This window comes from Zingiber officinale, chromosome 4A, assembly GCF_018446385.1.
Source record: "Zingiber officinale cultivar Zhangliang chromosome 4A, Zo_v1.1, whole genome shotgun sequence".
In the NCBI taxonomy this organism is placed as follows: domain Eukaryota; kingdom Viridiplantae; phylum Streptophyta; class Magnoliopsida; order Zingiberales; family Zingiberaceae; genus Zingiber; species Zingiber officinale.
Window position 1 is genome coordinate 95,219,357 of NC_055992.1, and position 11,954 is coordinate 95,231,310.

The 11,954-nt window shown below is 39.0% G+C and overlaps 3 protein-coding genes across 9 annotated transcripts; 2 read left to right on the forward strand and 1 right to left on the reverse strand.

Moving 5' to 3' along the window:
* Positions 1-1,458: 1,458 nt before the first annotated feature.
* Positions 1,459-5,395, forward strand: LOC121970241 (probable serine/threonine-protein kinase At1g54610). 7 transcript variants are annotated; one of them, XM_042520815.1, is made up of 10 exons: positions 1,459-1,557; positions 1,748-1,857; positions 1,955-2,704; positions 3,019-3,303; positions 3,388-3,705; positions 3,827-4,054; positions 4,165-4,262; positions 4,367-4,448; positions 4,557-4,961; positions 5,037-5,395. In XM_042520815.1, the coding sequence occupies exons 3-10, from the start codon at positions 2,225-2,227 to the stop codon at positions 5,169-5,171; spliced, it is 2,031 nt and encodes a 676-aa protein (XP_042376749.1). In that variant the 5' UTR covers positions 1,459-1,557; positions 1,748-1,857; positions 1,955-2,224; the 3' UTR covers positions 5,172-5,395. The 7 variants fall into 7 exon arrangements, with proteins under 7 accessions (XP_042376749.1, XP_042376747.1, XP_042376744.1 ...); XM_042520813.1 differs by having other exon boundaries at positions 1,748-2,704; XM_042520810.1 differs by having other exon boundaries at positions 1,474-1,557; positions 1,633-2,704.
* Positions 5,396-6,024: 629 nt separating this feature from the next.
* LOC121970242 (probable DEAD-box ATP-dependent RNA helicase 48) lies at positions 6,025-7,395 on the forward strand. Its single transcript, XM_042520818.1, has one exon. The coding sequence runs from the start codon at positions 6,085-6,087 to the stop codon at positions 7,267-7,269; it is 1,185 nt and encodes a 394-aa protein (XP_042376752.1). The 5' UTR covers positions 6,025-6,084; the 3' UTR covers positions 7,270-7,395.
* A 682-nt stretch (positions 7,396-8,077) lies between these two features.
* LOC121970243 (cytochrome b-c1 complex subunit 9, mitochondrial-like) lies at positions 8,078-11,554 on the reverse strand. The gene is made up of 3 exons (XM_042520819.1): positions 11,350-11,554; positions 10,943-10,990; positions 8,078-8,312 (listed from the first exon to the last, which is right to left on the reverse strand). Exons 1-3 carry the CDS (start codon positions 11,476-11,478, stop codon positions 8,265-8,267), a joined length of 225 nt encoding a protein of 74 aa, XP_042376753.1. The 5' UTR covers positions 11,479-11,554; the 3' UTR covers positions 8,078-8,264.
* Between the last annotated feature and the right edge of the window lie 400 nt (positions 11,555-11,954).

Here is an 11,954-nt window from a genome sequence, read left to right on the forward strand (position 1 = left end):
TTTGAGACGGAATATTAAACTTCCGTCTCTAATTAGAGAGAATATTAATCTAACTAGAGGCGGGATTTCATGGGTAGCGACTGATGATTAAATTTCCATCGCTAAATTTTAGAGACGGAATATATATCCCATTGCTAAATTTAGAGACGGAATAATATTCCGTCTCTAACTAGCGACGAAATTTAAAATTCCGTCTCTAAATACAGTCAGCGACAAAACTCGTAGCGACGCAGTAAATCCGTTGCTAATCTAATTTAGCGATGGAATAGCGACGGAAAATTCTGTCTCTAATGCTGAATTTTTTTGTAGTGAATTTCGATATGTTAAAGTGGTGGTCACAGAAGGCTCAAAGCTTTCCCGTCCTCTCTGTGATCATTAAAGAAATTTTAGCTTGTCCATTACTGTTGAGCAGACGTTCAATGCTGGCGGTAACATATTAGATAAACGACGATCAACTTTGTCTCTCGACTCATTGGAAGCCCAAGTATTACTCGACGATTGAACCAGAGCAGATAAAAGAATCCAGGGAATGCAACTTTCAGATGACGAAGTTGAAGATTTTGATACTGAAGGAATGAATACGACATAAATGGGAAATGGAAGTGAGTGACAATGTAAAAGATAAAAATGTAAAGAACTATGTGGGATTTAATTCCTCTATATCTTAAGAGAATACGTAGGCAACTTAAATAAGTGCAAGTCTTTTTTTTACAATATATTTTAATTTGTAATTTGTAATTTGTAATTTGTAATTTTTAATTTTTAATTTTTAATTTTTTTAACATAATAATCTTGAACCGTGACGAATCGTGAACCAAACCGTGAATCAGCGGTTCCGAATCGTAAACCGTAACCATCTTAGGCGGTTAAGGTTAAAGGTCGACCTACTTATAACCATCGAACCAACGATTTCGAATCATGATCAGGTCTACTTGTAAGTCATAATTTTTTTTCTCTTTTCTCTTCTTTAGACAATCAATATTATTGTATTTATATTACTGGACTTTTATCATTGTGTTTTTAAATTTCAAAAATAACAACACTATTAAAATGACAACGTAATAGTATTGATTTTTGAAATCAGTATTATTGTGTTGCTAAATTCAGTAAAACAATAGGATTGATTTTCAAAAAACCAACAATACATTAGTGTTGATTTCGAAATTCAGCACTATAAAAAATTAGCACTATCGTGTTCGTTTGATATATTCTAAGTTATATAGTTCAATTTGAATTAAAAACAAATGATCTTTTAAAATGATAACTTATAATTATAATAACTATGATTTTATAATTATTATAATGTTGTTAATTTTTCGAAAATCAACACCATCAATAGATTTGGAGGGTCCTTTATCAAATCTAATTTATAGGTTATAATACTAATTTATCTGTATTTAAGTATTATATACGTTTGCAATGAATATATATATATATATAAATATATGTAGTACGACTGAAACTGTGGAAGAATGAGATATCTCGCAGAATCCGGAGAGATGCCCAACTTGTTGGCAAGCGATTTCGGCGATCGTCGGCGATATTCTAGGGCGACAGGTATCCGAAAAACCCTCCGCTGCTTCCGTTTGATTCCTCCGTTTGTTTGCAGGTTCATAACATTTCTTTTTTTAGTCAATTTGTGAACAGAACAAACTAATTTCAAAGCTAATTGTGTTATTCTTTTGCCGAATCCAAATTCGATCATCGTCTCCGCCTTTCCCTCTGCTCTACTCATGGCGGAATGAAGAATATCGACTACCAGCGGTAGGGGAAACTCCACCGCTAGACGAGCGAACGTCAAATTATCCTAGGCATCCCCGGTTCTTCCTTTTTGCTCCTCGTGATTCCCTTGTATAGGTTTGATTGTTCCCTTTGTGGTTTGACGGGCTAGGGTTCTGTTCTCGATCGTCTATCTTTTGTGTTTAATCTCATAAAGGTAGTAGCTTTTTGCTAGGGCTTTCGAGATTGCTGAGATCGTTGAATTTATTCTTCCGGGGACGAGCATTCGTCCTCGATGTCAAGGCATTGTCGATTGACGAGAGCTATTTCGTAGCAAAAGTTTGAATATTTGTGGCGCATGCTTTGAGATTTGGGGACAGCCGTGCTTGCTCGGTCCATTAGATTAGAAACCTAGTTTTTAGGTCGATCTGGATGACACCATACTGTGCGTTATTGACTTGCTGCGTATGAAAAGGATATAAAGGCTCTGATATTGTTTCTGCTTATGGGCTGCCTTTGTTCCAAGGGCTTGCTTGATGATGATGGTGTGCCGGATCGATCTAAGTCCTTGAACCGTATTGTCACATTCTCACAGAAAGACGAGGTTGTGACTGCCATCGTTACTGCAACACTTAGTGGAAACCATAGCAGTGCTAGATTTTCATCCAAGCGATATGAGAATTCAGACACCAGCTCCTCTGTCTCCTCGGAGGAAGAAGAGGATTCCACAGCCGTTCAGAGTACCGGCCATGTCGGAGCACACAACAGACGAGCCACTGTGGACGTTGGAGCACAAAAAAATGGCTCCAGTGTTATGGGTTCTTCTCGCAATATCGAAGGTGATTTGGGAATTGGTAGTGTGCCCAATGGGCTTGCAGGGGAGCAAGTAGCAGCAGGTTGGCCTTCTTGGCTTACAGATGTTGCTGGGGAAGCAATAAACGGGTGGCTACCCAGGAGAGGTGACTCATTTGAGAAATTAGATAAGGTTTATCTTTTTTTCCCCTTCACATACACTTTTGAATGATCCAATTTTTTCCATAGGTTGAATTTGTTTTTTTTTGCTGTCATTATAATAGCTCCTACTGAATTAATGTCATTGATTCGATACTGCTATTCGCTAACCATTATGATTCTCTAAAACCAGATTTTGTTAAAAAGAAAAGGCACTATATGTTGATACTGAATATCAATCGTTGATGCTTAGTATGATGTTGTTAGAAGACAAGCTGTGTACAGTTTATTCTGCTCTTTCACGATTGTAAGTACATGGATGATCATTGTTGAATTATTGTATTTCAGATTGGAGAAGGAACTTATAGTCATGTCTTTAGAGCCCGTGATCTTGAGACCGGTAAAATTGTTGCTCTCAAGAAAGTGAGATTTGTTAATATGGATCCAGAAAGTGTTTGCTTTATGGCAAGGGAAATTCGTATTCTACGGAGACTTGATCACCCAAATGTCATAAAGCTTGAAGGAATAATCACGTCACGGATGTCATGCAACTTGTATCTCATATTTGAATATATGGAGCATGATCTAGCTGGACTTGCAGCAAGATCTAGTGTCAGATTCACTGAGCCACAGGTAGTTTGATATTTGTAGATTTCAGCTGTTATAGCTATATGCTTGGAAACTTTTCTCCTCTAATCAGTGTGATATCAACTTCAGGTAAAGTGTTATGTGAAACAGCTGCTTGAAGGCCTTGATCACTGTCATAGTCGTGGGGTCTTGCATCGAGATATAAAGGGCTCAAATTTATTAATTAACAATAGTGGCATACTCAGAATAGCAGATTTCGGCCTTGCAACATTACTCACTGTTGACCAAAATCAACAGTTGACAAGTCGCGTAGTAACCTTGTGGTATAGGCCTCCTGAGCTTTTGCTCGGTGCCACGGAGTATGGTGCTGCTGTTGATTTGTGGAGCTCTGGTTGCATTCTTGCAGAATTATTTGCTGGGAGGCCGATCATGCCTGGAAGAACTGAGGTATGTTTAGTTTCTTTGAAAGTTTTCAAGGGTGAGATACTAAGATGAGTAAAATGGAAAGAAAATTTTGAATTTATTTTTTCATTCCTCATTGAAATTGTTGATGGCTGTGCCACTTTAGGTGGAACAACTGCACAAGATCTTCAAGCTCTGTGGTTCACCTTCAGAAGAGTACTGGGAGAAATCAAAGCTACCCCACGCGACCATATTCAAACCTCAGCATCAGTATAGGTGCTGTCTCACTGAGACTTTCAAAGACTTCCCACCTACAGCTTTATCTCTCCTCGATTATCTTCTTGCTATAGAACCAGAGAAAAGGGGAACTGTTGCCTCGGCCCTCCAAAGTAAGGTATATGAACTCCTTTTATGTGCAAACTTAGGATGTTATAATTTATTAGATTTGTCATACATTTTCTATCCAAGAAGTTCGTTCAAAATTCTAGTATCTTTACTTTTCAGTTCTTCACAACAATGCCATTCGCCTGTGATCCTTCAAGTTTGCCTAAATATCCTCCAAGTAAAGAGTATGATGCCAAACTTCAGGACGAGGCTAGGAGGTATGCAGTCTTTTACAGCTCCCCTACATAATTAGAGCTTTTTGTTTGTGCCGAATAAAAGTTGTAAAATTACAGGCACGGTGACTTGTTTATGAATTTTGCAGGCAGAGAGCAGCCGCCCGGGCATCTGAATCAGTCAGGCCACATAATAGGGTTTCCAGAGCAATGCCAGCACAAGAACGGCAGGTAATATGAACATTTCTATGCTCTTTTGGTTTAAAGAATTGCTAAATTGGTGCAATATGCTTGTCATGGACAGTTGGAGAATATCGTATTGATTTCCTTTTTGTGTAGAATTCACATGGATATCTGAATACGAAAAGCATTGGCAAGAAGTACGAAGAACAGGATGATGCTGCATCTGGGTTCCCAATGGAACCTCCTGGAGGACCATCACAAAATGTCTCCTCTCATCCTGGCATTCACCCGAATGCATTGGTTTCTACTTTGTCTGGGAGGAAACAAGAACAGGCCCGTCACGCTCCAAGCCGGACGTATTCCTCAATGAGGGTGCCAAATGGTCTTCAGTTAAGGCCACAGACGTCGTACCGGCCTCACCTAGGCGGTGCCGATTTCTCAGACATCTCAGGTTCATTTGCCACGAGAGGCAATGCTGGCTCTCGACAAAATCAACTTGATGGAGGTCGACATGCTGAACATAAGAAAAACGACATAGTCATTGCCAAGGAACCAGCACAAGTAAGACCGAAACTCGTATTCCAACCAAATAAATCTGTCTCTTGGATGATGATGACTCTGAAATGAACGTTGCAGGTATATGGACATCCTATAAGAAGAATTCACTACTCAGGCCCTTTGATGCCACCGGGCGGAAACATGGAAGACATGCTCAAAGAGCACGAGAAGCAGATCCAACAGGCTGTTCGCAAATCGCGGAAGAACTTCTGATGAGCAGCTCCTTGAAACATGCTTGCCGTTCCATCATAGACTAAAACATTGACATTGTAGTAGATTTTAACTTTAGTTGTCTACTTCGATACACATGTACATCATCCTAGAAAGTAATCCTTGCACCTCTAAGAATCCCTTGTCATGTATCTTTAGTTGCTGCCGGCAATTGTTTTTTATTTTTTTTCCCCAAAGTTAATAAATTTAATTTTTTTTCTCACCTATTTCTTCGTTCTGTGTGAAGAATTACTTTTTGAGAATTCAGAAAGTCTAGAGTATAGTTTTTAAATTAGGCAATAAAGTACCCCTTTTTTATCAGAATCATCATTAGGCATCACTTTTTGGTTTTTATTAAAAGGGCACCCATCTCATCCACTTCACTTGTAAAATTATCTAATTATCTTTAGACATTAAATATTTCTGTCATATGTATTAAATCCTAATAATATTCACATTGTAACAATTAAAAATCATAGTTATTTCAACTTGAATTTATTTTGTTCGATAATATTCACATTATAACAATTATAAAATCATAATTATTACAATACAGATTTATCATATTCATATAACTGGGTAATGGGGATCGAGAGACAAAAGATAATAATATTGAACAATTATCAGAGGACAGTTGTTTCATCCTTTAAAATTTTAAAAATGTTGAGTGCTTTGTGCATTTTGAAAGTTAGCCGTGTTTTTTTAGCATTTCCGAAAAGTAAGAGCCCGTTTTAGTAAATTTGTTTTTGAATTTTAAAGGTAAGGAGATGATCGTAAAATTCACGAGGATGCTTTAAACAAATAGTAAACTTTGGGATGTGATATGAAATTATTCGTCCTGTGCAATCGCTTCCGCTCGTCTCAAATCGCGCTGCGTTCTTCCCCAATTCATCCATTTCAATTCCGCACCAGAAAAATGCCGTCTCTAGTTTTTTCCCCCGCCGCCGTCTCAATCCCTCGCTTCCCCGTCCTCACTTCGACCCTTTCCTCCACCCGATTCCTCTCCGGCGCCCACCAACTCTCCGTCCTCCAACCCCTCCGCGGCCGCAGAGAGCTCGTGATCCGCATGGGCGGCGGGCCACGGACGTACCCTGGCGGCGTATCCAAGTGGCAGTGGAAACGGATGCAGGCCAACAAAGCGAAGCAGCTCCTCAAGGCTCGCCTTTGCCGCGAGCGGCAGCTCTACGAGATGCGCAAGCGGGCGGAGCTACGTGCCGCCGCCTCCGAGCTCGAGCGCCCCTGGGAGGTCGTCGAGCGCGCCCCAAATCTCTTTTCCGTCTCCGCCGATGACCAACTCCGGGCCCTCGCCGACCGGTTCCAGCGCCCCGGCAGCTTCGACATGTGGAACGACCGGGACGGGCCGCAGGTGTTCCGCTCGCCCGTCGACGGGCTGCCGTCGGCCAGGTTCTTCCCCGAGGGCGCCGTGCACAGCGTGAAGCCCTACGGCGTCCCAGCGGGGCCGAGCGAGGACGGAGAAACGGATGATTGGATTCCCAGCGGCGGAAGCGGAAGGAGTAGGAGGAGATCAAGAAGATCATTGGATTCACATGAAGATGAATCTACCGACGTCGCAGTGAAGAATCTGAACGACGAGACGCATAAAAATATGACCTTTACATCAAAGAACTCACGACCTCTGACGAATTTCAACACTCCAGATAAAATTGCAAGGAAAGATTGGAAGATTTCTTTGAGAGAAGGTGGTGCCAGGGATTCCAGAAAAAAAATGGCGGCTTCTGATACGAAGCAAAGATTTGGTTGGAAAGAATTCGATGAAACTAACGACAACCTGAAGAACTTGAAATTGGAGACCGGAGAAGCTAATTCTGTGAGGAAGAAAATGAGTTCAAGGAACCATGGCAACAGCAGGAGCCAAGGATTTAGGACTCGGCATAGTTCTAATGTAGTTGAAAACACTGCTTTTCAGAGATTAAAAATGGATAGAATGGGGAGCTACAGCAAGCACAGCAACACTAGGTTCAAGGTGGGGAGAAGAACATTGCGACCGACCACCGAATTGTTCGACGGGGAAAGTAGCGATCGGAGGGAGAATTCCATGCGAGGAGGAGATGATGGCTTCAGGAGGAACTTAGATATTTGAGTCTGGCTTGTAGAACAACTTGGTTATGGATAGTGACTATTGCAATTCTTTAAACCTTTGAAACATGAATCCTCAGGAATTGCTTGGTTGTATGTGATTATAACATGAATGTATTGCAATTGTGCATCAGGATGGACTTAAACTTAGCACTTTCACTGATGCTTCTTGTCTTGGTTATTTCATTAGACATCGAATGTTTCTTTTGTCTTAGAGCCAAGACTGTCTTAGTTTTAGTTAGTGAAAGAAATGAAAAATAAACATGGTTCATACACACCAAAGAGATGGGTTGAGTTGATCATGTCGGATAAGTTAAACATATCGAGCAAACTAGGCAAATGAGCTATGCAAATCGATAAATTTGGTTCATCAGGACAGGTAGGGCAAGCTAAACAATTTGATTACCGAAATGAGCCAGGTGAGTTAAACAAAGTCAATTAGGTGCTTAGATCAAACTAGCAAGGGAACCATGTGAGTCCAACGCACGGATGAACCAAGGTCAATTTGGATGAAAGAATCAGAAGAATACCAAAGAATAAAATATTCTAAATGAAAAATATAAATTCCACTTAACATTGTATTCCTTATTCGAATCAAATACTGTATCCTATGAGATTTAGTCATTGATTCCTACATTCAAAGATTAAGCTCTACTGAGTTGTTTTAAATGTAAACAATCAGCATAACTTGGTATGTCTATCAATCACATGCTCATCTATAACTCCTTTACATGCCAGCCATGATGCAATCATTCGAATACTAATCACTTCATTTGAAGAACACTGCACTTTGTCAAACCAGAAAAACAATATGATCAAAGGGAAAGCATGATAATCTGTTTCAATGGCACAAAATTATCCAGTGTATTCTGAAAATTAACTTTTACATTTTGAAGAGTAACTTATTATTCAATTGCAGAAAGACAAAAGTATGGCTACTACAATAAGGTTGTGCAACCTTTAGCATACTTGTAAAGAATTTAGCATTCGATAAAGATATCATTCTGTCGGCCTTTGCCCCAATACTGGAATATCTTCATATCTCTTCTGCATTAACAAATCAAAGATATAATCAGCAACTTTAAATTAGAAGCAAAGCTACTGGATATTGTTAAGATATGGAATCTAATTTTTCAAAATTTTGCAGAATAAGCTCTCATGATCTGATTCATAATGTCAGGTGAACATTGGGGAACTTTTGCAAATAAGCAACTGAAGTGTGCTTCCAGGAGGACAGGAACCAATTCAATTCCATGACTTTCAAAATAGTTAAAATTTTATAACAGAACGAGCTTAGAGAAGTAACAGAACGAGTTTAGAGAAGTAAGCCATCTCAGTAGTCAAACAGTGCACACTGCAAGCCAATTTGTTCCACACAGAATAGTAATCCACTATCTTTTCTTGCATCAAGAAAAACAAAACTACAACAGATGAGTTCCTGTGCTAATCTCAAATGCAAGCTTAGGAAATCATCATTCATAGTTGCTGATGAGAACAAAGAATGTTTTTCATTCAAAGATTTTTGCAGCAGTAAATACCCTCAAGGATTTAATAACAAATATTACGTTTGAATAGAAGAGGAAAATAACTCCATTATGTGCATTATCAGTTTACAGGAAGATCAAACTATCTTTATACAACTTTGTGACAAGAAAGGAAGGCAACATCCTCTCAAATCATAGCAAGGTGGGAATATGCTGTCTACTACTCTATCCATAACCAATGGTTCAACATAATTTTACAGACATGATGAGTAGTTTATCCCTTTCTCAGCAAAAAAGGGACTCAAGGTGCACAACATGAATTGCCACAGTGACATCTTATCTTGCATAATGCCATAGCAACTATTTTGGAGACCAAATAACTAAAGAATTTTAAGGGTATAGGTATATATATATATATGTGCATATAAGCAAAGCCAGAAAACAAGGATTTACATGGTCATGAGTTCACAAATTAGAGGATTTTATCTAATAGGATAGCAGCTTTCCTTTCAACATAGGCACTATAAGAACTGATTCAGGTACTTATGGCCAAACTAAAATATTCTTCTTTTCATCCATAGCACTAAAAGGCAACAGGCAAACATCTTTCAGGTTCATGAAAGATTATCATGCAGACCGCTCATAACTTATTTATAGTGTGATCCTCAAAAATTTGATATTCAAATTTCACCTTGGACTAGTCAAGCAGTCTCCATAAAAAAAAAAGGCAGCCCGGTGCACAAAGCTCCCGCCATGCGGAGTCCGGGGAAGGATCCATTGTACGCAACCTTACCCTGCTTTTTGCAAGAGGCTATTTCCAGGATTTGAACCCATGACCTTTTGGTCACATGGCAACAACTTTACTGTTGCGCCAAGACTCTCCTTCTTAAGCATTCTCCATCTTAAATTGAATATGATCAATGGCCTCTCTTAAGTTGTTGATTTAGTAGACAATGGAAAAATGGAATGTTTAATCTCTTGATTCACTCTTCTGTCAATATTTGGTCTTGAAGATCAAGCACAACATCATCATATATAATTCCTTCATCCCTGTTACTATGAATTGCTTGGGCATCAGGCATAATTACATAGACAAGTGAATTGCTTGGGCATCAGGCATAATTACATAAACAAGTGCTTACTCTTATTATATTAGCACCCATGATATCATAGCCTCAGGAGTGTCCAAGATGTAAGACATTTTTTATCGTTCAGTTTTTATCAAACAAAACTTTTTTGTGAAAAATAGTACAGTGTTACCTATAAAGTCCTCTAATCATGAATGTGGTTTATATTCTAATTCCATCTGCCATTTTTTCATTCATTGACAATACTGAAAAATATCAAGGTTAATTATTACATCTGTTGTGTACTTCACAACTTTAACAAATCTTCACAAACTTCCAAAAATAGCAAAGCTATTATGTACTATATAAAATCATACCAAAGCTATGATGCTGGTGAATTTCCATTAAGAATCCATTATTAACAGATGATGTGCCTCTATGCCAAATCATTCTTTTGTAGAAGAGTACTAGTACCATTCATAACATTTTCTTCCTCGATTTGCAATGTTTGGTCTTTACTATTAAGTGATTAATTCGTCCCTGGGACAGGGTTGAGTTGGCTAGTGCAGGGCGAAGTTGCTACCATAGGACAAGGGTTCGAGAAAAAAAAAACCCTCCCCGTACTAGCCAACTACAACTTCCCAATTTAAATGGTCGTGGGGCCGATCGTGGGCCCGACCATGGGCCCACTGGGATGGTGGATTCCACCTTTTGCTACCATATTAAGTGATTAATTCACTTGAAAAACTTAGAATTGCTACTTTTAAGGATGACAAGATTATTTAACATATGGATTATTGTCAGTTAATATCAACTAACAGAAATTGGCTAGCTTTGTCATGAACCATATATGCCTTGTGCTGATTTTGTTGCTTTAAAAGTATACGATATATTTGTTAAAAGTTATAAAGTATGTGATGTATTTAAATTAACCAAAATATCATAACATTTTGTGATAATACACAAATACAGGTTTCTTTTCTAGAAAAATTGGAAGATCCACTTGCATAGAGGAATGACAATCATTATGTACGAATGGAGAATTTCTGAACCATTAATAAGAGAAATTCCAATATATACACACGACTGACATATAAAAGATAGAAATTGAGTTCAGGTATGTTACCCCAACATTATTATATTCCCAAAGCTTGTGAACACCATAGTCAACAGCCTGCGATCAGCAACAAGGTTGCAAGGTAAATCTTGTGAACTCATATTTTCAAATTTCGACAGACAAACTCACCATGAAAACCAATTATGTGGAAGACATGATCTATACCAAAAATTCAAAAGGTTTATTCTTTCTCGATACGAGTTACACTAATCGAAAAGTTTGAAAGTTTATCTTCATAAAAATTGGTCGCACAAGATGAGTAAACGACGAAAGCGTAACAAGGGCCTATTTTCTCTATTACAAGAACAAGTAATAGATCTCAGGATCAGATCCACCAATCTATAAATACAAAAATCGATATCCATAGAAAAAACAAGATGCCGATTGCATCATGGGATGGAGAAGAAAGAACTAACCCGTTCTCCGACAAAGGCTCCAGCCACGATGAATGTGACATAGACGGAGTTGCGGCGCATCAGAACGCGGTACAACCCATCCCACAACCCACCGCCGCGCCCTCCGACTCTGCTTGCTGCCGACGCCATTGCCGCCTCTGGTCGAGCAGATCTCTCCGTTCTTCCAAACCTCAAGTAGTTAGGGCTCGTCGTGAAAAACGAACCATGGATGATTATACTGTGAAACTAGGTCTTCGTGGACCTAATGGACCGCCGTTTACAAATCGAGGCCCAAATAAGTTTCTTGATAAAACAAACACCCTCCCATTAAAATTAATATAATTTTAAAAAAAAATGCCTATAGATTTCCATTAATATTAAAAAAAAACCCCCTTGGCATCGTTCGAAATGTTGCAAATGGTAGAATTAGTGGGGGCAGATCTTCTAATCCGTAAAAATTAGACCATAATTTAATTCAGTCTTTACATTGGTGGAAGGTAATGACCCTCCATCTGTTAACAGGTGGAGGCCATGACCTCCCATCAATGGGGGTGGATCCTCTGGTCCGTAAAGACTAGACCACTAATTCATAGTCCAGCCTTTGTATTGGTGGGAGGATAATGAGC

What these genes read in the sequence shown, in the direction of transcription:
- LOC121970241 (XM_042520813.1), top strand. Translation starts at nt 2,225, where the DNA reads ATGGGCTGCCTTTGTTCCAAGGGCTTGCTTGATGATGATGGTGTGCCG. An exon ending in TCATGCCTGGAAGAACTGAG is followed by an intron (nt 3,706 to 3,826) that starts GTATGTTTAGTT and finishes GTGCCACTTTAG; the next exon opens with GTGGAACAACTGCACAAGAT. An exon ending in CTTCAGGACGAGGCTAGGAG is followed by an intron (nt 4,263 to 4,366) that starts GTATGCAGTCTT and finishes TGAATTTTGCAG; the next exon opens with GCAGAGAGCAGCCGCCCGGG.
- LOC121970242 (XM_042520818.1), top strand. Translation starts at nt 6,085, where the DNA reads ATGCCGTCTCTAGTTTTTTCCCCCGCCGCCGTCTCAATCCCTCGCTTC.
- LOC121970243 (XM_042520819.1), bottom strand. Translation starts at nt 11,478, where the DNA reads ATGGCGTCGGCAGCAAGCAGAGTCGGAGGGCGCGGCGGTGGGTTGTGG. An exon ending in GAGCCTTTGTCGGAGAACGG is followed by an intron (nt 10,991 to 11,349) that starts GTTAGTTCTTTC and finishes TGCTGATCGCAG; the next exon opens with GCTGTTGACTATGGTGTTCA. An exon ending in GGGAATATAATAATGTTGGG is followed by an intron (nt 8,313 to 10,942) that starts GTAACATACCTG and finishes TTGTTAATGCAG; the next exon opens with AAGAGATATGAAGATATTCC.